At 49.6% G+C, this 25,241-nt stretch overlaps 1 protein-coding gene across 2 annotated transcripts in view; it reads right to left on the bottom strand.

The window, feature by feature from the left end:
* PCSK6 (proprotein convertase subtilisin/kexin type 6) overlaps positions 1-25,241 on the bottom strand; it is a 126,907-nt gene extending 101,666 nt beyond the window's left edge. For both annotated transcript variants that reach the window (XM_074318149.1, XM_074318150.1), the window contains exon 1: positions 24,985-25,241. In XM_074318149.1, coding sequence (XP_074174250.1) covers positions 24,985-25,209 — 225 coding nt within the window. In that variant the 5' untranslated portion in view covers positions 25,210-25,241. The remainder of the gene's footprint in view (positions 1-24,984) is intronic.

The following is a 25,241-nucleotide window of genomic DNA, read 5'->3' as shown; positions in this document are numbered from 1 at the left end:
GCCTGTGAGCAGTGACTCCCCAACAGCAGTGAGCTCATCAGGTCTTGGCTTCTAAGTGCCATTTCCTACTGAAAGGAACCAGGGCTCCTTGGAGAAATGGCGGATTCCAGGGTTAGGGCAGGAAAGTACTAGAGGCACCTGTGATACCACGATTGGGCAGACAGCAAGAGACGGCTCAAAAAAACTCTAGAGACATGGCAAAAGGGCACCCATAGGCCAAACCAGGGACAGGCTGAGCACCGAAATAAATAATCACTCTTATAGATGATAATCCATGAATAAGATAGGAAAGCATGAGTCCATATAAATATAATTAATCATAAATTCCAAGTTTTATAGGATAGGCTAGTTTTACCTAGTTTCAAAGTACTCCACAACATATTGATAAGGGGGAGAAAAGAAACTTTACAAATCCATGCAAACCCCCTCAATCAACTGATCCACAAGTGTCACCAGCAACGGGGTCCCTGAAATGTGGCCCATGGGGTCAGATGCAGTGAGAACTCCGGGTCACTTCTGTGAGACTTGTCACAGTGAAGAACCTGAACTTTGTCACAAGCAAACAGCAGAAAACCCAAATGGAGGGACATTCCACACATAACTGGCCTGATACCGGGAAGGGCAAAAGTCCCCAACGGGAAGATAGCAGGAAACTGCTCCAGGCCGGGGGCGGGGAAGGGAGACGGGGCTAAAGAACAGCGTCATGCGAAGCCGTATTGGAACCTGACTTTATTCAAATTTCTGTTATTTTATGTATCATGGATTTTATGGATTAATTTAAAAACTTTTAAATATTGCATTAAAATGTTATTTATCTTGATTATTGAGTTTTGGGGTCTCCCCTTGTACACCGCGCACAAGGTGAGCGCCTGGCTCCCCTCCCTCTTGTAAGAGCCTCATGGCTGAATGTAACACCTGACCCTGAGCGGACCCTTTCCTGTAAAGCCATGGTTGGACCACTGGCACAAGTGCCTGGGGCATGAGGGTCAGAGGGTGGCACCGTAGCATCTGTAATTGTCTCCTGCCCACAGCTGCAGGACGGTTCTGCAAAGACTGTCCTTGTTTATGGGAAAGACACACCTACGTATGAGGGGTGATGTACGCGGGTCCCCAGCGTGCTCTCAAGTGGTTCAGAAAAAGTGTGTACTACACTTGCAACTGTTTGGTCAGTTTGTGATTGGTTCTAATTCTTTTAAAAAGGATCTCTGACTTGCAATGCAACAAAGGACCCAGAATCCCCACCACTACCATTTCCCAAGTAAAGCTCCAAGAACTTAGGGTCTAGAATTGAAGTGGTGCCTACCCTTTGAAAGCGTCTTCTTCTAGCTCTGCCCACAACAGCAGATCGGTCCTCGCTTGGAACCCTGCCACCATTTCCTCCTCCCATGAAAGCAGAACCATGGGGTCCACAAACCACTTTGCAAAAGAGACAGAAAGCCAACAGGGTTGGTTTCGAGGCTTGACAACCCCTGGGGTGAAGGGCTGCTTGAGGCCTGGGTCCCCCCCAGGCTGCCCGCACGTGCCCCAGGCCCAGCGCCCCCCACCCCAGCCCTTCATGGGTCCACGCTAGGTGTGTCTGCTCCCTGTGCTCTGTGATGTGTTTGCTCCCCAGGTGGGCGAGGTACCCGATGCCCACAGGGCCCACATGGGGAGGAGGCAGGTGGGTGGAGACTCGGGTAACGCAGGGCTGCCAGGTCTCCTGAACTCTTCCAGAGAAGCCGACACTCCCAATTCACGTTGAGCTTTCCCAAGTGTTTAACATGTTAATAATTTTTAATATTGGAACACGTCATCTGCCTCTGTGGCCTGCCCAAAACGCCTGCAGGCTGCAGGTAGCCCGTCGGCCTCGCAACGCGGGATGGTTCAGACTTTCCTCAAACTAGGAGGCCCGCTGTTTCCTTTTTCCCCTCTGAGTATGGAAGACGCGTGGGGCTAGTCTTATCCTCAGGAAGTCTCATCTGGAAAATTCGCTGGAGAAGAGAAGCTCTGGGGCGTGCCCAGATCTGCCCATAGCAAAGAGCGTCTCGGCATGTGAATGGAAGAGACAGACCATGACCATGACCTTCAGCACCAGTGGCCGGACACAGCACACTTGGGCAGGTGGGTCCAAGAGCACCCTTCACGGAACCCAGGTGGGGTCCAGCTGGTTCCTGCAACGCCCCTGCCAGGCTCCCCAGAAAGCGTGGGCAGCAGCGTGGGGCTCCTTGACAAAGGAAGGTCAGCAGGCCGCCAGGTTTGGAAACACTGAAAGGGATTTCTGTCCTTGTGAGAGAAATGTTTAAAATTCAAACTTTCATACCGAAAACACGCTGATGTGGAAGCAGTGACCCCAAAGGAAACCGAAAAGCATTTTAGAGAAATTAATTTTCGACATTTCCACTTTCAAAAATAAACAGCGCTTATACCCCAAAGAGGTGAAAACGCGGACTCGAACACTCTGTGCACCCAAGATCACAGCAGCAAAAAGGCGGAAGCAGCCCCGATGTCCATGGATGGATGAGTGAATAAGCCGGGCGGGGTCCTTCAGACAATGGGATATGTGTATAAATCAGGCTTAAAAGGCAGGAAATCCTTCCACTTGCTACACGTGGAAGAACCTTGAGGACACTGTGCTGAGTGAAATAAGCCGGGCACAGAAGGACAAATGCTGTGGGATTCTACTTCTGTGAGGTAACGGTGTGGTCACATTCACAGAGACAGAAAGCGGTGGTTGGTGGCCAGGAGCTGGGGGAGGAAGGAAAAGTGGCGTTTGTGTTTCATGGATATGGACTTTCAGTCTGGGAAGATAAAAATGTGCTGGAGATGGGTGGTGGTGGTTTCATGACAATGGAATGTATTTACTGTCACTGAACTTGCACTAAAAAAGTGGTGAAGAGAGTAAATTTTGTTATGGATACTTTCCCATCATCATAATAATTTAAAAAGTATATCTTTTCTCCATTCTCTCCTCACTTTTCCTAAAGTGGACTCCTCTCCTGGGTCATTCAGGGTGCTGGGGACCTCCGCTCCAGGGACAGTGGCATTTGGAGGTGGGAGGAGACAGTGCAGCCAGCTTCAAGCAGCTCGTCCCCCTCCTGTGTCGCCCAAAAGACACCAGGGAGGACATGGCATGTTCTTGGAAACAGCCCAGGTTCACTTTGGTCCTGCCGCCCATGCCAAGCGACAGCCTTGAACGTCTGCTGGCCAGGCTGCCCCGTGACCAGCCTCTCGAGCTGCCCTCTCGGGGGGGCTTGCCCGACTGAGACAGGCAGCTTCCACTCTATGACACCACAGAAAACACGAGTGCGACTGCGCTAGTGCCCAAGCTCAACAATGCTGATTAAACACAGACGTTAAGAGAAACATGTGCTGTCATCTGGCCTCTGTGACTCAACCCCAAGCTCGTAATGAAAAATGAAGAAGGTACTGATGAGGCAGCTGCCATTATTTCAGGTATTAACAATTATTAAAATGATGGAAGCTTGGGAAAAATACAACTTGAGTGACACCCTTTCCTGGTTGCAAAGCACGTCTTGGTCTGTCCACTAAAAACAGGGCTTTGTGCAATTACTTCCCCGTTAGCCCTTTGACTGTGGCAGTTGGGGCTTTTCATGCAAGCTGCTGTGCCAAGGAGCCAGGGGACCCGGGTAGCTGCCTCTCCCTGCCCCCTCGCTGGCCTCAGTTTCTAGCCTCTCCTGGGAGGAGCTGGAGCAGCTTTTCTTTCTGTCCCTTTCATGCAAAATGTTTGGCAAGAAAAAGTCCCGACAGAACTTTCATATTCAAAGCAAAACTTCAGAAGCTCTAACCTGCCGGCGGGGAGTCATTGTTTGAAAGGAAAGCGGGAGAAAATACACCATCCTCTTCTCTGCCCTTTGTCCTGCCTGTGATTTGCGATGACAGGGTGCATGTCACCAGGGACCAGACGCAGGCCCAGCCACCGTCACCAGTCCTTCTGCGGTCACCCTGTGTGTTTACTGCTACTGACGCCCACACTGCCTGCTGGGTAGCTGCCCATTCCCTCCGCATTTTCTCAACAAGAATCTGAGCAGCTTCCTGAGCTGGGGACTGTTCCACACGTGGGGGGTCCAGCCAGGCCTAGGCGGGGCCAGGACCCGCCTCCAAGGGAGAGCCCCACAGGGCTGAGTCCCACGGAGTGAGGTGAGGGAGGCCCAATGGGAGCTGGTGCTCAGATCTGCCCCAACGCCTCCTAAGACAGAAGCCGGGTCCCGTATTCTACACTGCTGGTATCTCACCGTGGAGAGAACATCTCTGCCAGGTTTTCAAGGAAACATGGGGCCAGAGAAGATCAGAGGCTGGGCAGGGAGGTGGCCCCAAAGGGACCCCAGTCATCACCTTACACGGACCTCAGGGGACACTCCACTGGGACTCCAAGTTGTCACCTTGGGTCTTGGAGCCAGGCTGCCCGGATCTGAATGCCAGCTCCTGTTTCGTAGAAAAGAGACTCTGGGCAAGTTCGTTAAATTCCCTCAGCCTCCATTTCCCTTTCCATGCAGTGGGGGTAACAGGACCCCACCGCCCATGGCTGCTGGGAGGATAAACGAGGCACCATGCATGTGACAGGGCTACGTGGAGCCTGGCACACGGCAGGCTGTCATTCAGGCAGCTTCATTCATATTACTAATTAAAGAATAGCGTGCATCTTGCTTTGTGGGGAAACAACAAAGCCAGGTGCAAAGTTAGTTATAATAGATACCAAATTCCATCTGCCTTTTGATTTCGATTTAAAAAAAAAAAAGTGTATTTCTTCATTGGCGAAGAAATGAGGAAAATAATCCCACAAGACAGAGCCAGAAAGGTCTGAGTGACCGGTGTCGCCTGGCTGGCAGGCCTGTGCCCGGGGGCGTGTGGGGGCAGGAGCCGGGCTCTGCTGTGGCTACTCAGGAACACGCAGGCCTCCCCGCCCGTCTGGGCACGCAATATTCTCCCACATCTGATAAACCCCTGCATTTTCAGGGCCCTGAAACGAACTCCTTTTTATTCCGCGTCCTTTTTATTTGTATCAACTCTTATCAAATGCGGCTGTGCAATATGATGGCTTCCAGGCTGAAACATTCTTGGAGGTTCTAGGCCTCTGCTTCTGTAAAATGAATTCCTGCGTTGTCGTTCACAAGTCTGCAAAGACAAACTCGCTTTGAGTGAGAAAGACGCTTGTTAGGGTCTGTGACATTCTGTCTGATTGAGGGTCACCACTTATGAGAGCGGAGACCAGTATTTCCAATACTCTCAAGGACAGATACTCAAGGACACGTCCCCCAGACAGGTGGAACTGGGTCCAGCCATTCGTCAGGTGACTCGCAATGTGACAGTCACCTACTTGCTCTCGGAGGGCGCAGGAGACTCCTGGGCTGGGGCATCAGTGAGGACCTGGCATGACTGGGTTGCTCTTTGTTCCTGTCGCTGCCCTGCCCCCACCTTCACCCAACGCAATTTCTACCAGATGTTGCTAGGAGGGTGGGCGCAGGGTGCGGCAAAGGGACCGTCTGTCACAGGCCTCGCCACACCAGCACTCTGTGGTCACTCTCCCCTCGTCCTGGGAGGGGCCGGTTCTTCCCGTTTTTCAAGAAAAGCTAGGAATTCCAATTCCTAGCTGAAATTTCTCAGTGTTTAAATGCTGATGATGAGTCCCTTTTTTGGGAAACACTTTAGTCTAAATAAAATACACCTGTGGGGCTACCCTCAGTGCCTGGGTCACCCTGTGACCTGCTTCCCTGGGGGGCCCTTGGGGCAGCCCTGAGCAAGTCTCCTGGCTGAGTTTGCCCATCTGGGGACCATCTCCCTTCTCCAGGGACCATGCCCTGCTTTGAACTTCATAACACGTACCCCCCTCAGTCTCTCCGACTGGGGCAGCAGACCCAGCATCCCAGCCCGTGCTCCACCAAAGGCTCCAGAACTCTGGGTAGCTCAGTTCCTTTCAAAGACTTTCCTTCTGTTATATTTCTCCCCAGTGGCAATGACGGACACCAGCTCAGCTTCTCAGTGATGATCTCATCACTCAACACGCCAGGGCTCCGACCACATTATCTCTGTCAGCTTCTACCCAATTCCTCCCATCTGCCTCAGCTGGAAAACAAGCAAATTGCCTTCCCTTTCATTTCCTTACCCTACCTGCCCAGGTTGTCTTTCCTCAAGAGCTCTTTTTCCTCAAGAAATCCTGGCTATTTATGACCAGCTGTTCTGTGGCTGTGATTCTGCGTGCCACTGCGTGTTCAATAACCATAGCTGTGCACGGGGCTTTTCTCGGCCAAGGGAGAAAGGCTTGGGGATAGAAGATCAAAAAATAAACACAAACAAAAAAAAAACACCCTACAAAAACTCAACGTGTTTGACAGGCTTACCATGCCCGCAAGTCAAAGAAACCATCACCACCTTGCTCTGGAGACCCCAGAGGTGGGACTGACCGTAAGAACCCCCAGGCGGGCTAGCCCGCCTCGTACACCCACAGTGATCGCTAAGAAGGGTACAATAAAAAAAGACAATAACATGTGACGAGGAAGCGGGAACCCTCATACACTGCTGAGGAGACTGTAAGATAGTGGGGCCACTACGGAAAACAGTCTGGCAGTTTCTTAAACTAGGTCAAACATAGTTACCTACGAGCCAGCACTTCCACACCTAGATGTAAGCCCAGAGGGGTAAAAACATACAGCCACACCAACACTGGCACACAAATGTTCCCACCAGCATTATACATAATAGCCAAAAAGGGGGAAGCAACATCCATGTCCACGGAAGGACAAACAAAATATCCATACATTGGTGTATCCACCGGGTGGGATAGGATTTGGAAATGTAAAGAATGAAGTAGTGATACATTTTACAACATGGAGGAAGCTTGAAAACACCCGAAGTGAAAGAAGCCAGTCACAGAGAAGACCACATGCTGTATGATTCCTTTACAGGAAATGTCCAGGATAGGTACATCTACAGAGACAGCTGGTAGCTTGGTTGCCGCCTAGGACTGGGGGAGTGGGGTGGAAGGGCTATAGGTTTCTTTCCAGGTGATGGAGTGCTCTAAAACTGGTTGTAGTGAGGGCTGCATAACTCTATGAAGATGCGATGACCGTGTTTCCCCGAAAATAAGACTGGGTCTCATATTAATTTTTGCTTCCAAAGACGCATTAGGGCGTATTTTCAGGGGATGTCTTATTTTTGCATGTACAACAATCTACATTTATTCAAATACAGTCATGTCATCTTCTGGAACATCGTCATAACGTACTAAATGCATCTGTCTGGCTGACGATCTTAACTGGGGCTTATTTTCGGGATAGGTCTTATTTTCGGGGAAACACGGTATACGAAACACTGAATTGTACACTTTAACTAGATGAATCCTATGCCAATTACATCTTAATAAAACTTATTAAAATGGAAAAGATTGACACATATAATTATGTAAAAGTTAACTCCTGTTTTAATAAGATGACACCTATACAAGTTTTAAAAAATTTACAAACTGGGAAATGCCACTTGTCACACTTGTCATGCCAAACGGTTGGTATGTGGTATATATAAACCCAACCATCCCATTTACCCAAGAGAAACTCTAGCACATACTCACCAGACCTCACATACCAGGCTGGTTATTTTTTTAGCAGCAATGTTAATAAAAATCACAAACATTCACTGTCAGGAGAATGGACAGATAGATACATTGTGCTGTGTCAGCCAATAAATAGTGCCATACCTGAGAAAATAAATGTACCACAGCTAAGCTGGGGCTGTAGCTACAACGTGTCTGAGCCTCAAAAACACGTGAAGTAAAAAAAAAAGCAAGTCCCGGAACATCACACACAGTATATCATTTTTATGGAGCTCAAAACCAACACTGAGCAATGTACAATCTACGCATACCTACACCTGTGCCACACACACCATTTGGACAGTGGACACTCTAAGGCGCTGGACAGGTGATGGCAGGGTGGTATTAATTAGACGAGGAAGCATTTAGATCAAGGTGGCCCTAACGCCTTAGCCGCCTACCTAAGCAAATCAAAATCTGAGCCTCCAAATGCCTCAAGGTTACAAAATCAAAACCTAAGGGCGCCCAATCACAAAGCGCCAACTGGTTTTTCCCAAATAAGGCAGCTGCGTAAGCTACAGCCAATCAAATCATTTGCTTCTGTGTGTTCTCTATAAAAGTCTGGCTCCTGCTGGCAGGACACTCCTAACCACTTCCGGAGTGGCACTGCCCGATTCAAATTGGTTTTGGCTCAGATAAATTCTTAAAATTTTTACTATAAAAAAAAATTTTTTTAATATGCCTCAGCTTATCTTTTAACAGTGGTTAAGGTAGAAGAGGCATAGGTAGGTAATGTTGGTAAGTGTCTAGTTTCTGGACTGGGTGGTAGCTTCCCAAATTCTATATTATGTTTTTTATAACAAACACGTGCGTTATGGGAAATGTTTCATTTGTATCAAATAACATGTTTTAAAGACAACAGAGGGGAAATAAGTGCAGAGTCAGCTCAGGTTCTGCCATTTCTGATCTGGACAAGTCACTTAACCTCTCCATGCCTCAATCTTTTCATCTGTCGCAAGGGGGCCGGAAGAGGCACCTACTTATTGAGGCGGCTGTAAGGAGTAAATAAGATCAAGCACTTGGAGCAGTTTCTGGACCAGTAAGAGTTTGTCACTGTCACCAACATAATCAGCCTCACCATCCTCATCTTTCTCATCGTCTTTACCATCACCATCCTCATTATTTCCTCTGGGAAGTGGAAGTGGTTCCCTACGTCCCAGTCCTCTATTATCACTGCCACCCATCAGGCATTTCCCTTGCTCGAGAGCAAGTCCTGAGACCAGCTGGCCTGTCCTGGCCCCCTGTGAGCTCCCCACGGCAGCTGGGTCAGAGTCTGCCCCTCACTGAATGGCTGCGTAAGCTGGAGCAGCACTGACAGGTGGTTTCTGTCTTACAACCACACAAGGCTCTCTCTTCTCGCTCTCCTTCCTTCCTATCCTCCATCAGACAGTGAGCGGACTAATCACCATGAAGAGTCGCTGGCTGATTTCTATTTCCAACCCTTTCTCCTTGCCCGCCTCTTCGACAGAAGTTACAGAATCCTGATTTCTCAGACTCCCTTGCAGCTAGCATTGCCACGGACATAATGCTATGCCACAGGTGTCAGCACAATACCCTGGGGAAGGTGACCCTTCCTGAATGGAAAGGGAAAGGCCTTCACTCTTCTATCTTTTGTCCCCAGCCCTGCCTCCTGCCTGGAACTTGGACATGAGGCCTGAAGGTGTGGTAACCACCATGCTGCCACACGGCGATGGCCATGAGAAGAGACCTCCCTGCTAAGCACGGCAGAGTACCAGGTATAGCGCCAACCCTGGAGGGCCCATCTCTAGACATGCTGTGTGGAAAAAAAAGGACCCCACTTTGTTTAAGCTGCCATGTCCTGGTTTTGCCTCGGAACACATCCCTAGCTCCTGTGACAATGCTCTGAAATTGGTGGCACACCGTGTACTAATTCCCAGCAGGACACAAACCATCCACTCTCAGAGGGGAGCTTTTAGATTCCTGGTTTAATCTAACTGCCACAATGCGATCACTTCAGATTTTAGCTCTCACATCAGAAGGTGGTCTGTGCCTCCAAGACTCTGTAAACACCCAGCTTTCCATGGCTTCTCCAAAGTCCCTACCGAAGCTGGGCCCTAGGCCGGTGGTCACAGCATGGACAGTGCCAGGCGTCCACACGGAGGCCCTACTCAGAGTGTCTGTCATTAAGGAGGCCCACGTGACATCTGCACTAATAATGGCCATCCCTTTCAGTCCCCAAGAGGTTTAAGTCTACACTGCGATACAACAGCCAGATGAGAATGCTACCTGGCCAGCGGTTATTACAATCATGCTTTACAGACTAATGCATGGCTTGACATCCAGAGATGTTAAGGGGCTCGCAAACTGGACAGGCTATGTTATTTCCCTGTCTCTTGGTATTAATAATCAGCATGTTGACAATAATTACATTATCAGCGGTAACACACCCTCGAGTGTCCACTTCGGGCCTGGCCCTCTTCCAAGCATTTGATTGTGAGACGTGCTAGCAACTTCCATTCTTCAGTAGAAAGGGCTGAGGCACAGAGAGGTGACATTATGGGCTGTAAAAAGATGGACCTGCTTTCATGCCTTAGTTCATTGTATTTTCATCTCAGAAGGTAATTCTCTTGCTTTCCCATTTGAGTATGTGTGTTTAATCACCTTACTTTCAGGAATTCTCATTCATTTATCAACTCATTTACTGTAAAGCATCCGTTTGAGTCCAGTTTTTCTCTTATAAGTGGCTATTTATTTATGTGGTGCTTTGTCCCATTAATGTGCTATCTCAGGAATCAGAAATCCCTCGTTTTAGACGCAGGAAGTAAAGCACTGCCGGCTGCCAGAACAGAGCAGGCAAATATGCCTGTTTACAAATTTGATCATATTTAATACATTTTATTTTGCCAACTCCTCTTACAGCCCACTAACTAATTAGCTTGACTTCCTTTTACAAGGACGACGTTTTATTTATTTGTCTCTATAATGTAATAAGTGGACTCTCTGTCTTTGTTTTCCCTTTGAGCCAGCTTCACTCTTTCTCCTTTTCATTATGAAATATTTTATGTTTCTCTCCTAACCATGGACTTATTTTCTCTCACTTTCCCTGGACTGTGGGCTCCAAGATGATTTTCAGAAAAATGTCCCATCTTCCTTCTGATACGAAGACTCTCTTCTCATTTTGCCATTGTTCCCTATTTTAGCTTAACGTCCTTTCATTGCTATTATGTGTTACGTGTTCCAAGTTTTATATCCCTCCGGCATTCATTTTAATAGAATTAGGAGAATCTATAAATAAAAGCAGCTTTGTAGAATAATGCTTTCATTCTTCTCCCCTCTCCCTACCCCCACTTCTCGCACATGCCCTGAATTTACCAGCAGACCCGGGGCTTCCCCTCTCAGGCAGAGGTTCTCCTACTAGGAGTCTGATGGCTGTCATTGCTGCTTCTGCTCTGGGACAGCCCCCGGGTCACACAGTGGCTGGACTTAGGATGGTAGAGAGTGGCTGCTGGGCCCGGTCTTCAATTCGACAATTTAAGAGAGGCTGAAAATTCTACCAAAAGTCACTAATTCAAATGGTGGAAGTAGAGAAACATGCTGCAGAGCAAGACTGAGAAGATAATTAGCCGGCACGCAACCCAGACTCCCACGGCCGGCCTGCCAGGGGTATCGGCTGCAGGCTTATCTTTCCTCTGCAGGAAGGTCCCAAAGCTGCAAGACACCGCTCATTTACATTTATTGGGATACTTCTCCCCAGGGTTGACTCTTTCTGCCCAGGAAAAATGAGCAAGCTAGGGGCTCCCGGAGCCACGCTAATCCTTTCAGATGCCAGTGTGACCCCAGAACACACCTTATAAAAAGCGTATGCCCCCAAGCCCAGATTGCATGGGGATTTCTCTGATGACATCATTCGCCCCATTAAAGCCCTAGACGTCCAATCCTCACCCCAAGACACACATTTAGGATTATGTCTCCAAAGAGAGCAGGGATTCCCCCCAAATCTCTCCTAGCCCCACCATAACCCTAAGAACCTTTGCCCCCCAACATTTCAGTACGAAAATTTTCAAACATACAGTAAAGTTGAAAGACGTGCCCAGCAAACACCCACACAGCGGCCACTTCAACTGTGCCCTCAACCACCGACCACATTTCTCTCCATCTATCCATCCGTCAGCCCATCTTATTTGTGGAGCATTCCAAAGTAAATGGCAGTATCAGTACGTTTCTCCCTAAATATTCAACACACACACATCATTATAAATGGAGAGTTCAATACTTGCTTACAGATTTCCTGTTTGGAAGGAAAATTTACATAGGGTGAAATGAGCAAATGTTAATTAGACATTTTTTGAGTCGTGATAAATGTATATACCTGTGTAACTCAAACCCCTATTGAGATGTAGAACACAACCATCACCCCAGTTTTCCCAGAAGCCGTCCTATAGATTAGTTTTTATTCTGCCACAGTTCTTCTAGAACTTTCTATAAACGGTGAAGCTCCTCGGTGCAAGGCTTCATTCACTCTGTGGAACGTCTGAGATTTACCCACATCGAGTCATGTATTCCTCTTTGATGCTCAGTAAAGAGTGGCCATTATATGACTATGTCACATTTGTTTATCCATTCTCCTACTGATGGACCTAAGAAACTTTTAAAATGGTAACAAATACGCTGAACGACCCCAGGCAACTCCATAATCCTCTAGGGTAAAAAAAGGCCAAACAGAGGCGGGCCCCAGGTTGCTGAGAACCCAGCGGGGGGACAAGTGACATGCTCTGACCCATGGAAGTGCTTGTTGGTTTGCTTCTCTCATCGATGCACCATGACCCTGGGGAAACCACAGCTCCAGCACCTGAGGGCCTGGTCAGCAGTCAACATGTTGTCTTTTCTCTGAAAGGCTGTCACAGAAATCAAACTGGCTCCACACTCGTGCACCTCCCAGAAAAGGCGCATCCTTTAGAATGAACTGGGCAGGTTTGGGGAGATGGCTGTTCCCTCCAGGCTGCACCCACTGTCCCTAAAGAGTTTTGAGCATCACTTTTGTGCACAGGGTACATACCGAAGCACAGCCCTGCTTGAGACTTGCAACCTAACTCAATGTATCTGACCACACGATGCAAATAAACACAGACACCGAGGGGAGAAAAGTGGCAGCAAATGCTCAGATAAGGTTCCTCGGCCTTTGGGGGGAGACACAGCTCTCACAGCCAGCAATTGGTCATCAACCCCCCGCCCCCAGGAGGTCAGGGTGCTGGAGACCTAGGCCGGCTGGGCGGCTGCTGGCAGAACAATGAACCCAGGCTGGCACAGCGGTCAGCACAGACCAAGTACAAAGCTCTGTAAGTGACTAACCTCAGGAAAGGACCCAATTGCTGGAAAGTAAAACCAACTTTCAGGAAGACAAACAAATTGGCTCGGAGACAGGATTTTCTCTAGTGCTAAGCAGCCATTGAACGCGTGACACAAGAAGTAAACAGAAACACAGACCGGGCTCTTTGTAAGTGACGATCAAGACGGAAAGTGGAAAGATTTTCCCGGTTAGGTTCTGGACGTGTTTTTCCTGTCGGGACAGGAATGCCGTTAAGACAGCTTGTCATGTGGGGTGGTCAGTCCTGGCCCTTCAACATGACCCTCAAACTATGGTCTTCAGAGGTGGCCAATTCACGTCTACCTCTGGGGTCAGGCTGGCATGCATAGACTGTTTAGTGTGCGAAGGAATCAGTTTGGTTTTACAATATTCCTGGTGTGGCCAGATATCAGAGGAAGGCAGAAAACCACATTCCTTGAAAACAAAAAAACAAAAAACCCTAGAAAGTACTAATGAGTTCATTTTGCACAAAGGACACAAAACTATGAAAATAGAAAGCATCCATTCCCACAAATGGGCTTTTGTATCTTGTGCTAAAGTGAAGGGTTGTGAGGGTCTTGAGTTGGCAAAGTCTTTGGTACGTAAACTTGTTTACGCCACCGGAATAAATCCTGCTTCTGGTTCATGGCTAAGTGTCATATTCCTGCAAATGAGAAATTCAGAGACAGGATGTACGTTAGAAGCCTGAGAATGGACCCAGTCACAAGCAGTTACTTTGATAGCAGCATAGAAATAATGTTTCGTTTCTTTTTACAGAAATTAGGGTTTATCAAGAGGAACACAAGTAGGGTTTTTTGTTTGTTTGTTTAAGAAAACAGCAGATCACGCTGCACGTTAGACCGAGTGCAATGGTGGCCAGAAATGGACTTGTTTTTCTGTGTTAAAATCTGTCCTCAGACAGACACACCTAAATAAACTCTGACCGGGAGAAGGAGGCATAGATCCAGGTACGTGAGGACTAACACAGCGGAAACCACACGCACTGCTGTGACCCTCCGAGAGGACACACAGAAAGCTAAAAGTGGCGCCGAGGCACGTGTCACTGGGTGCACAGCCAGCCTGACCTATCTTTGCAACTCGTACCTTGCACGGTGCCAGGCTTTGAGCCTGCACCCAATAAACGCTCCTGACTAAAAGCTGCAGCAAATAAAGTCCTCAGCTCTTTAATGACAGCCAGTCTTCGCTGAGATCTTCACATGGCCAGAACTTTTCTATCTCCTCACCCTTCCTGTGCCGCTCCATCTCCCATCTCTGGCCTGCCCTGGGCCCCTCCAGACACCCCCACCTGGGCCATGCTTCCTGAGGGTTCGGCCAATGGGAGGTACCAGCAAGAAGCTGCGTCCTCCAGGTCTCCAGCTCCCATGGCTCTGCTAACCCTGTGTTCTCCTTGTCCCTTCAGCTCAAGGTGGGTAGAAGCGCCCCACCACACCTGGTTACCAGGTGCCTCAGCTTCCTTTGTTGGTTCCAATCCCTACGCTGCTCTGTAAGTACCACTCCGTGGGAGTCTGTCCACCTGAGCCATCAAGAGCTGTTTCCTAATGGGGTGCCAATGACTCCCCTCACTTGCTTGTGACCCACCTGCCAACACCCCACTCCCTGCTCCTTGTTGCTCTAGAAAATCCTGTGAACCCTTCAAGGTCTGGCTCACAAAACCTTCCTTGAACTTCCCAGGTGAAAATCAGCCCTGTTCTCCTCTGTTACCCGAAAGCATTTGCATTCCACCTCTATACTACTTTCACGCCTCCTCTTGCAATAGTTACCGAAGTTCTTGATAGTTGTAGGGTCCCTGCCTTGCTCATCTTTGAATTATACCGCGTGACCAGCCCAAAGCCTCACAAACAAATGGACCTGCAGGTTGTACTTCAGAAAAGAAGCAAAAAACAAACCCTCTGAACAGTGTTCAGAGAAAAGTGACAGATGAGGGAAGAGAGTTGCAATATATTCACAAACAAGAGTTTAATATGCACCATATAGAGACAGCACCTACAAATCATTAAGATAAAAAGAGATAGCACAATTGAAAATAAGCAAAGAATATAAATCAGCAATTCAGAGAGGAAGTAAAATGACTAATAACTGTATAAAGAGGCATTTGACTTTAATAGTCATCAGAAAAAAGAGCAAATGAAAACTATGAGATTTCATTGTCACCTGTAAGAATTGGCAAACACTACAATTGACGATTTCTAGCTAAGACTTGTGAGGGTCCTCTCCTACATTTCTGGGGGCAGGGTCAGTTGGCACTGCCAGTCTGGAGAACCACCTGTCGATGCCTAACATGACATAACAGGCACATACACTCTGCCTCAAGTTGCCCCATCTCTAGCACCAGACCATCTTGGTTCAAACCTTGGCTCTGACACTTACAAGCTGTGCAACTGTGGACAACTTATTTAACCTCCCTGTGCCTTGATTTCTTCATCTGTAAAATAGGGATAGTACTAGCACCGACCTCATAGGGCTTCTAAGATTAAATGAGCCAACACTATGAAAGCACTTGGAAAATTACCTGGCACATAATAAGGGCCAGGTAGGTGTCTGTGATTATTATTATGATAATGATTATTTGGTTTTGCTATTATGTATCCTTCAGAAATTCTCACACATACGCAGAGAGGCCCGTGGATGAGGGTGACCATGGCAACATTGTTTATAATACCAAAAAAGAAAGAAGAAACAACCGGAGGCAAATCAAATGAACATTAATAGATAACAGTGTAACAAATATGTCACATCCACAAAATGGCTTAAAACTATTTAAAAAGAATAAGGTCGCTCTCCAAGAACTAGTGTGGAACGCTTTCCAATACGCATTTTAAGCTAAGAGAAGCTAGGGCAGAAAAAGTGGTTTAGCACGACCCCATTTATGTAAAAAATAACCCCCCCACCCTCTGCATGTATATGCGCATATGTTTCTGAAAAAGGACAATATGTGTGGACAGTGGTGGCACCTGGGAAAGGAGTAAATTGGGGATGGGATGAGGGAGGGAAGGATTTTTTCCTCTTTTTACATCTGCACTGAATTCTTTACAATGAGAGAATATTTATATACTCTGCGTGTAATTTTATGAAATAAAAAAAAAAGTCAATAAAATCCTTATGCGTCGAGCTGAACACACGTTAGCAAGTCCGGGACCCTCTGTAAGGTTGGTGACGTAGGACGGGGAAATGTGATGGGACGCCGTAACCAGGGGAACGAGGCGTGTTGGTGGGAGATGGGGTGGTGACGGAACACCTCCCACTTCTCCACCCGCCTGACATTCCAAACCAGCTGCAGCAATATCCACTTCCCCAAGGAGTCACAAAGAATCCACTGACCTAAATGTCAGAGGAAAGATTAAGAAAGTTATGGACCAGCCACTAAATGATGCACTGAGCAGCCATTAAAGATTATGCCATAGAATAGTTATAGACTTGGGAGGTTCAAGTTGCAAAACTGTACAGTTCGGTTTGCACAAGACATTCGTGCGGAAGGGGGGGTGGATGCTTATATACGCAGATAATGTATGCACACACACACATACACAAATACACATGTGCACACGCAGAGGTTAAAAAAACAATAAAGAACAGTTCAAAACATTAATAGTGACATTAAACTATCTTTGGGTGCTAGGATTATAAAAGATTTCTATACCTCTCTTTGTTCTTTGCCATGTTTTCCAAATTCTCTTTGTAGAGGTTTTCATTTTGTTTTATACCAAGAAAAATAAAAATTTTATAACTATTTTATAACAAGGCTGTGCCACTCTCTGTACATCCTTGGGTCCTCATGAAACCCCCTCTGCCCTCTCAAGGTTCCAGCTTTCTTGTGAGGTGTTTGATTGGACAGGGTTTCGCTCTCCTCCTGGAGTGAGAGACCCACGGGGCTCTGGCAGGTTCTGGGGGAGAGTGTCCAAGGAAAGCTCCCTGCCCTTGAGACTCTTAAGATTCCAAAGGCAGGAATGCCTCTGGCTGCCTTCCCTCTTCATAGATAAGCCTTTGAAGTGAAACCTCAGGCCAGAGACCTGATAAGAAGGGAGCTTCCTACAGACTAGCCGCCACCCCCCACCTGTCTCCAGGGTGCCCCTTCCGTCTCCACCTTCCCTCTGCCTGTGCCAGCCCCTCTCCTTACCAGTTAAAAAGCCCCAAGTCCATGGCCAGGGCCAGGCCAGCTGCCGCCTGCTCTATGCAGCCCCTCACATAGACCATCAGGAGGGACTTGGACCCTCTGTGGGCAACAGAAGGTTCTGGTTGAATGAACACAGGAGAGCATCTCTGAGCGTTGTTGGCAGGGTGTTTTGAAACACAAGGGAGAAATTCTGGAAATCAAGGTCTCTTTCAAAAACCTGACTGATTGGACACGGGTTTGTCTAGCCCCGTGGTGAATGCAGAGCTTCAGGGCTGTTTCTTCACCCTGAGAAGAAGGTTTCACCCAACAATTAGGCCACAAGTGACTGGCGTCAGCCAGTGGCAGGAATTCAAGGGACCCCCCAGCAGGTTAGGAAGCTGGCGTTGACGGCCCCTGTCTGGCCCAGGAGCAGGGCAGCCCCGCACATCAGGACTGGCTGTCAGGGGCTGTCGAACCCTGCGCATGCAGCTGGTTTGTGCCCAAGCGGCCAAGGGAAGACAATGAGACTGTTTCTTCCCATCCGCAGTGACATCGTCCTAACACTAAGGGCATTGATGGGCTGGTTACCATGGGAACCCGAGCTGCCATCCTATCCCATGGAACCGGAGGCTCCCTCCTGACAGCTGACGGCTCTTCATCCCCTATCTTTCGAAGCACTGGACGGAGGGCCTTACGCCTGGTGCCAGGTCTTAAAAGTCCTCAAAAGGCACAAGGACCCTGGGAAGACCTGGGACGTGATGGGATGGCAGGCCCCACGGAGGCTGAAGCATCCTTGGGTGACAGGGAGAGGATAGGCCACATGCCATCTGTGGCTGAGCTGACCTGGACGCCAGCTATGGCCTCACAGGGAGAGTCCGTCCCATGTGCCAGCACAAACCCAGGAGGGGCCTGGCCGCTGAGCGCGGCTCCAAACAGCAAGGGAGGAAGGTAGGAAAGTGTGGGCGGAGATGGTTCAATCAGGTAGACAGGGAAAGCCATCCTGGGCAGAAAGAGCAGCGCCAGGGAGCCTGGAAGGAAGGAAAGCATTCAGAACTGGAGTGCGGCCAGGGCAGAGGGCAGCAGGGTGGGGGCGGGAGGAGGCACTGCAGCGGCATCAACAGGGAGGAGGTGATGGAGAGCCAGCCAGCCTGGGCAGCAGCAGGAACACGAGAGCCACACAGCAGGCGATGACACAGGTCGGTTACAGACCAGATGGGGGCATGGGAGCAGAGGGACACAGGTGAGCTCAGGCACTGGGGGCGTGGAGTCCCTTCTGTAGACAGGGCCACACAGGGGATGGGTTTGCAGCAAAGATGACCAGTCCAGTTGGCGGTGTGCACAGTTTGAGCAACTCCGTGTGGCACTGTAGGAGGACCAGAAGGGGTGGGGTGTCCCCTCTAATACGGAGAGGTGTAAATTTCAACCTGCAGAGAAAAAGCCAGTAGCGACTATTCTGGGCACGAGCGCTAACAGGCTGCTGGCAGAGAGCTGAGAGGCTTTCCTGCCTGATGGACTCCCTGGAGAAACAGGGATGAGGCCCCTCTGCCAAAGGGGAGGATGTGGAAGGTGAGTCGGCAGGTGGGAGTGGCCCTGGCCTGTCAGTCACAGGTGGGACCTGCAGCAAATCAAATGTCACTGGACCTAAGGTCTCCTTGTGGTTGGACAGGTCTGGTGACACCTGCCTGCAGGGCTGACGCAAAGCTCCAGCAGCGAGAGCACCAGTGTGGGAAGCACTAGCCAGACGCAGCCCACACAAGTCAGCACTAAGGCCAAGGCTCAGAGACCCAAGAGACCCGGGACGATCCCCAGTGGGTGACGGTCCCTGGGGGCCTTACTGCCACGCATCGTCCAAGGCCACGCAGGTCTCAGGCAGGGTCTTCGGGCTCTTCCACCCTGTCAACAGCTCTATGCTTCTGATTCGCACCCTTGGTTTCCGCCTAGTGTTCAAACCCTTCCAATGGACCCGTCAGCTGAGCCGCCCACTCTGGCCTGACCGCGTCTCCCCTGGACGCCGCCTGTGAGAGCTTTTGGTCTCTGTGCACTGCAGCTCGGCTTCGGTCACCTCTGTGCACCCAAACTCATCACTTACAAGGGGCGTCCACTCAAATAAAGCCCTGTCCACTTACATCTGTCACCATCTGAATAAAGGTGTCAAATGGAAGGGCAACACCACACACACAAGTGCCACCATCCCAGTCTCACTCACAAACCGCGGACCTCTCTCCCTTTCCACTCCCAGGCCAGCTGTGTGCATGGCTCTGGGCTCAGGGCATAAAAAAAGCAAGGCAGCCTCCGACTGAAAATCAATACCAGAGGACGAGGTCACAGGTGACTGCTATTCGGGGCACCCCCTGGACCCTCCCAAGCCCCCAGCATTCTGGTCGGAAGATATTCTGGTCCATTATTTTAACACCTGGCTGAAGCTCCCACTTGTTTTTCCTTGTCAGCACATGCTGTCTGCAGTGTGACAAGTCTCCTCTGACAAGTGAGTTACGCAGGCCCCCCTGAAATTCTGGGCCAGGTATGCCCCACTCAGTAGCTATTTTTAAGGAAACTATTTAAGGCAAGTTCAAAATCATTTAAGGCTCTTAGATCTTTTAGGACCCGGGCAACCAGCCTGCCTTTTGCTGCACAGAGTCAGAAGCAACAAATGAGCTTAAGAACTCAGGCAAAGCACAAACGCGAGGGAAGGTACGGAGTCTGAGAGCCACCCTTCAGATAACTGTCACTTCCAAAAGCGCCACACGCTGAGCTGTTGAGATTTGCTTTGGGAGAATAGCGTGTTGCCATCCTTGTCACATAAACACCTTGTCTTTTCTCAGAGTCGCCGGTGTCCAAGGTAACCGTGTCATAGGTAAGCGTGAGGGCCACCTCCGCCCCCTGAAAACTCCCAGGAGAAAGAAGCCTGGTAGAGGGAGAGGGTGATGCTGAGAGGTGGGGTTCCGGGGCTCGGGGCCCAGCTCTATCCTAATCGCCCTTGACGTGCAGCTATAGGCATTGCTTCCTAGGTCACCATTTCCTTAGCAAGTAGATCAGCCGAGCGCAGGACGCCTACAGCAGGGGAGTCTCACCGTCTAATAGCACTTGTACGTCCATGGAGGTGCTTCCGATGGCCCGGGAATACATGACGTGTGATGTCATGTGCTTTTGTCTTTTTCTTCCTCCCTGTTACCATTTCATGTGACTGTGTATGTAGGGGTACATGTGTAAACATGTGTACATCGTATGTGCATGTATACCTGTATACACCACCATATGTAATATTCTGATCCAAATAAAAGTGGAAAATGCACTTTTTTTTGTATATAATGTGTGTGTGTGTGTATATATATATATATGCACCTATATACAAAGGGTGCCAAAAAATGTATACACATTTTAAGAAAGGAAAAAACTGTATTAAAATTGTAATGCTCAATATATACCAATAACAAAGGATGAATACAAGTCACGTGTGACGTCTGCAATTACACGAGGTGCTCAAAGTGGTTAGTTACCATCAGTGTAATTTTAACACAGTTTTTTCCTTTCTTACCATGTACATACATTTTTTTGGCACCCTCTGTACGTATATTCTGAATCAGAACACTACAGATAACTCTTGGCATTCCTCTCCCTAGTTTCTGTCTCCTCCCTCCCTTCTCAGAGGCTCCTAGTAACTAGAATTTGATACGACTCTTCCTGTATGTGTAAGCCTTTGCTGCTTAGTATGTTTTTACAAGTTTACACGTATCCTGTCACGTCATACATCTGCTCCGTGCTTTTCACTCAACATTAGTTTTGAGATTTCCCTAGGCAGGTACGTATATCTGGTTAATTCCTTTTGAACTACTATATGGTATTCTGCGGTGTGATTTATTTCTCCATTCTCCTATGGGTGGGTACTTAGGTTGTGTTTCCCTTCATTTCAAAAACGCCTGTGAACCTTCCTAGACAAGTCCCCTTGGGCACCTGTGCGAGAGCCCGTCCCCAGCAGAAGCCTAGATGGGGACTGGCTGATGCAACCTGACCCCACAGTGGACTGCCAAACTGCTCTCCCAAGTCGGGACACCGAGCTCCACTTCCACCAGCAGCATTTGAACGTCCCCATGGCTCTGTGTCCTTGGCAACGCTTGACGAACGCTTTTCCACGTTGGCCAATCTGACAGGTGTGAAATGGCATGACTGCTTCAAGCTGCATTCCCGTAACCCCGGGGACGCTGGACAGGACGTCCTTTCTTGTGTTTACTGGCCACTTGGGTTTCTTTTTCATTCGGGTCCCTAGTTATGTGCTTCCCCATTTTTCCACCTGGCATTTATCTTTTTCTTATTGATAAATGGTCTTGATAACTGATGCATTTTTTGATTTATAGCCTTTTAAATAATCTATGGACGCATCTGTTTGTTATGTTAGCTTTTTTTCTAGCCTATTACTTGCTTTTTAACCCTGTCATGACATCTCTGTTATACAAAACTTTCCATGTATCAGCCTCTGCCTTTTTTCATTTGTGCTTTTTGTGTCCTAAGAAATCCTTTCCTTTCCGGATGTCATGAAGGTATTCTGTTCTAGTTATTTCTAAAAGTGTTGCATACACTCAGGTCTTTCATCCTATCTGGAATTTACTGTCGAGAAGTGAGGTGAGGATCTGACTATTTCCCTTGTAGGCAGTCAGTTCTCAGAACTGTTTATTGGATGGCCCACCCTTCCCCATCTGTCTGTAACTTCTCGGCTCATATGTACACGTTACCATAGAAGCCTGGATGGACGGGGCCGTTACTGGGCCTGAGTCAAACTACTGGGGGCAGTACCGCTTCATGGTAAGTTTCACTCATCCCCTTCCTCTCCTCAGAGTTTTCTCAGCTCTTCTGGGCCCTTCCTCTCCCATGTCAGCTTCAGAATTCATTTGTGTGTTTGCATCTCCCATACGAAATCCTTTTGGCATTTCAACTAGATTGCACTGACTTTACAGATTAATTCGGGGGGGGGGGGTTAGGGGAGCCTGTGACAGTCAGTCCTCCCATTCATGGCCATAAAATCGCTCTCCATTATTCAGACCTTCTTCTTGTCAATACTTCCCTAAATATTTTCTAATTTCCTCCCCACAGGTCCCACTTTATTGTTAGTTTAATTCCTAAGTCTCTAATAGCTTTTATACTAGAGTGAATTATAATTTCTTGTGTCTTTTTGGATGTTGCTATTGTAAAGGTAGCTACTGGCAATCAAACAACCAACTCAACTCTCTTATCACATCTAATAGTTAATCTCTACTGGATTATCCAAGTAGTTTGTTATGGCATCTGTCAAAAATGACACCTGACTCTTCCAAATTTTTATTCCTTTTTTTAAAGTCGTTGTGTATTGTGGGGACCTCTGATAAAATGATGAATAGAGGAGCAGACCCAGCACCTTTATCAGATTCTAAAGGGATCCATGATTCAAGAAAGACAAATAACCATCGGTCTACATTAATTCTGCATCATGTAACATCCGCGGAATCGGGTTACCAGTTGTGCGAAAGAAAGTAAAACCACCAGGCCAGAAGACAGTGCCGCTAAGATGGGCAGGAAAAAGCAGGGCTGTGAGTCGGCCAGGTCCTGAGCAACACTAATTGCCCATTAAGGGTTTGGGGAAAGTCACACAAAGGCGACCTTAGACCAGAGAATGCGGCCAGAGACAAAGAGCAGGGAGCACACTTGTCAGAGGCGACACACACTTCTGTGTGGACACAAACAGCTCCAGCCCTGGCTTCACCTCAGTTTACTCACCCATAAATCAAAGCTAATAATATCTATGTCTTATTTATGAGTCACAAATTCTGACTGAAAAAGGCAAAGAAGGTTTTGAAAGACTTCTTATTGAATATGTACAGGCGGGAATGCTCCAAGCCTTTTCCACACTGGAAGTGCACTTGGGGGAGGGGGCAGAGAAGCTGGTTTGGGAATAAAGAGTAATGGGCCCTCCTAGAGTAGTCTCTCTCTGTCACACACACACATACACACACCCACACGTGTGCGTGTGGCCCTCTGAGACAGTATGTAGTCCCAAACAACTAATCCCTCGGTCTTTGAATGTCACCTCCAGCACCACGCCTACCAAGTGGAGTGACCACGCTGTGGGGAGTCCCCTGCAGAGAGCTAGGGGTACTCTAGGAGACTCCCCAGAATGGCCCAGGTGGAGGCGGTGTATGCTGGAGGAACCTTCTCTCCCAGGGGCAAAATTAGGGCCGCAGGCTTCATGCTTAAGACTCAACTCAGAGAGTCTGACAGGACTTGTTCCCAAGGCCCAGTGTTTCTCATCATTCCCTGGATGGTAGATGGGGGTGTGGGGCGGTGGGGGTGAGAGTCACTGTGCTTCTGTCCTGCAGCGCCGGGAGCGTCTGGGAGCTCCCAGCTCAACCCCAGTTCCTCTGTGCTCGTTTGATTATAGGAGCCAGAAACTCGGGCACTTTGTAATTGTCCGTGCAGTGTAAGAGTCACTTTGAGCTGAAGACAAGCTGCTGGGTCACCTGGGCAGAGCAGCCACGTGTGGCAGCGGCCGGGGCCCCTAGCCAACACCAGAAGCAATGAATGGGGAGGGAAGCCCAAGGGGCACCTTCCGTCTGTCTGCACCACCAGCCAGGGAGATGTAGGAATAACAGACAGAAACGAAGCCAGGGCCCCAAAGGCAAACTGTTCGATCACAGGACGTTTGAAGAGAGTGGAGTGGTCAAAGTGGAGAAAAAGATGTACAAAGGATGAGATGCGTTCTTCCAGACACCCTCTGACCTGAATGAAGTATGTGAAGTATGTTTCAAGCGGCAGAAGCTACTTTTCCGGAAGGCCATACATCTGAGTTTAGCAGCATGGAGATGGACAGACGGTACAGAAAAAATGTCATTTTGATTAGGGCCCCACTACACGTTGCTGGCTTCTGTCACAGTTAATGATGAAACTAAATTTAACGCTGCCTGGAACTGGGGTTTGAGTTATGAGCTGGTACTTTCTCGTCACTTCACTTGACCCTGCAAGTGCGGAGTTTGTAGGAGATTTGTTAATTGCACTGAGAGGTCCCCTGGGGAGCCCGCAGACTTCAGCTGGCTGCACCCCTCTATGGGCCATAAATCAGGGTCGACCCTGCCCACTGCCCCTACACAGGGACCTGCCTCCATGGTCCTTTGGGGTTATGCAGCCTTCACCCCCAGGTCTTGTCCTTTCCTGCTAAGTGACACAATAGTGACAGTTGAGGCCACCGGAGGGCCGCTGGCTCATGGGCCAGGTCAGGCCCTGGGCTGGGGTTTTGGTACAAGTCAACAGTAGATCAGTCCAACAACTTGTTGGCAGGTTACACACTGTCCCTACAGAATATCGGGAAGTGACTTGCCTAAGGTCACACAGCCAATGCGCAGAAAGCTGCCATTGGAATCCAGCAGACGCCTAGAAATAAAGCAAACTACCCCCACCCGACCCCGTGCCCGGAGGGGTTTTAAACACAGGACTCCAGCCTCCAGCTCCGGTGTGGCTGCTGGGTCACCCCTGTGTCCATAAAGCCTCCCTGACAACGGCTCCCAGGCTCAGGCACCCGGTAGCTCTCCCGCCAGGATCTGCGGACACCAAGGGAGCAACGGGTCCCCAAAACGCCAGGCCGTGCGCCTGTCACCCAGCGAGCCACCGCCGCCCCGGCCCGCGCCGCCCGTCCAGGGCAGAGGGTCATAGGTCCCCGAAAGCTCGGTGGACACGAGGGCAGCGCCCGCTGGCAGAGCGTGGCGCCCGACAGGGCTCCCACTCCCGCCCGGCCAGGCAGGTGTCCGCGCCGGGGCGCCCCGCCCGGGGAGCTGCCCTCGGCGCGCCGGGCCTGGTGGGCGCTCGCGCGGGCCACCTGGTTGTCCCCGCCGAGGCGACTCTCCAGAGGGTGCCTCGGCCGCCCCACGACCGCGCGGGCCGAGCGTCCGGACCCCTGCCCTGGCGCCCCCTCGCGCCCTGCCCGCCGGCGCCAGGAAAGTTTTGGGCGCGCGAGCCCGGCGCACTCACCTGGCCCAGGTTGAGGTAGCCGTGAGCCGCGGCCACGCGGTCCGCCGCGGCGGGGCCGCCCAGCACTTGCACTGCCCAGTGGTTGGTGTAGACGGTGCGCGGCGGCGGCGCGGAGCAGGCGGCGGGCAGCGCCAGCAGCAGCAGCCAGCGCCAGGGGCGCCCCGCGTCCTCGGCGGCCCGGGGCGGCGGCCGGGGCCCGGGCGCAGGCGGCGCGCGCGGAGGCATGGCAGCGGCAAGCTCGCGCGGCGCCCGAGCGG

Source organism: Rhinolophus sinicus, linkage group LG13 (assembly GCF_036562045.2).
Source record: "Rhinolophus sinicus isolate RSC01 linkage group LG13, ASM3656204v1, whole genome shotgun sequence".
In the NCBI taxonomy this organism is placed as follows: Eukaryota; Metazoa; Chordata; class Mammalia; order Chiroptera; family Rhinolophidae; genus Rhinolophus; species Rhinolophus sinicus.
Note: the sequence above shows the minus strand (reverse complement) of the source record. Positions and strands in the feature narration are given on the sequence as shown.